General features: G+C 45.3%; 1 protein-coding gene across 1 annotated transcript; it reads left to right on the plus strand.

Moving 5' to 3' along the window:
- Positions 1–366: 366 nt before the first annotated feature.
- Positions 367–885, plus strand: LOC108382376 (uncharacterized). The gene has a single exon (XM_017638757.1). The coding sequence runs from the start codon at positions 367–369 to the stop codon at positions 883–885; it is 519 nt and encodes a 172-aa protein (XP_017494246.1).
- Positions 886–1,160: the final 275 nt, after the last annotated feature.

The following is a 1,160-nucleotide window of genomic DNA, read 5'->3' on the forward strand; positions in this document are numbered from 1 at the left end:
GAGTATAATTACATTTAACCCTTAGTATACAGAAGAGATCCACACGTCTAAGACTTCTCGCCGGAACATTAAAATTTATCCTACTCAGAAGTGCAGGGCAGTCAACAAACCCACCTATAACACTAGTCACAAAAGAGCAATACGGCAGCATTTTTGCTAAATCAGCAACTCATTATGCCCACCGATTATTCAACACCCTCCGGGAGAAAATAAATATGAGACTCTCCGGCAAACGGTTCTTGCAAAGTTTTCCAGTTCATCAATGGCGCGGTTAAAGGAACTAATATCTGGGATTCAATTGGGCGATAGTAGACCTAGTCACCTGTTGTCACGGTTACAACGTACCGACGTCACAAACTATCAAAAATGAATAACAGATTTTTAGATCCAACGTCTACCGGTGGACACACGAGGTATTCTCGCTGTCTTCTCCAAAAGCAACCAGATGATACCACAGAGGCGTTAGCCGCCATAGCCGACGAAGTCATAGATGTGACACGGGTAAGCGCAGCGGAACGTACAGCTACCTGCAGCGTTACCGATAAGAGCATTGATAAGTTGTACAGCATACAAGCCACTACTACAAGCGGAGCCTCTAACCTAGAAGATAGAGTCGCAAATATAGAACGCTCACTTAAGCGCATAGAAGCAACACTCGAGCGTAATGGACGCAGTCGTAGTCGCTCTCGCGCGGTCTCATCAAGAGGAAAACGCATACAAAGTGGCGACAATAAAATCTGTTGGTACCACGCGCACTTTGCAGAAAATGCAACAAAATGCGACGAGCCATATAACTTCACTCCAAAAAATACTAGGTTCGGCGGCGAGCGCTCGTTCGGTCGCCGCAACCGCACCACACAGTGGCGAGAACGCGACATCCACTAAAATTAATTCGCCAGTAAACAAAAACCAGCAAGCCAATAAACAACGAGTCCTCGTAACCGGCAGGATTTCCCAACGTCGGTTCTTAGTTGATAGGGGTGCAGAGGTATCAATTATTAAATACAATCCTGCGAATATAAAAAATGCACACGCGCAAACAAAAATTCACCTACACTGTTTACTGCAAATAACACTCCGATGGATTCATATGGATATTCCCGCCTGAACCTGGACTTAGGACTTCGTCGCACATTTACGCGGACATTTGTGTTAGCTGA

This window comes from Rhagoletis zephyria, unplaced genomic scaffold (genome assembly GCF_001687245.7).
Source record: "Rhagoletis zephyria isolate East Lansing unplaced genomic scaffold, Rhagoletis_zephyria_1.1 Rzeph_scaffold_26632, whole genome shotgun sequence".
Classification (NCBI taxonomy): Eukaryota; Metazoa; Arthropoda; class Insecta; order Diptera; family Tephritidae; genus Rhagoletis; species Rhagoletis zephyria.

What these genes read in the sequence shown, in the direction of transcription:
- LOC108382376 (XM_017638757.1), top strand. Translation starts at nt 367, where the DNA reads ATGAATAACAGATTTTTAGATCCAACGTCTACCGGTGGACACACGAGG.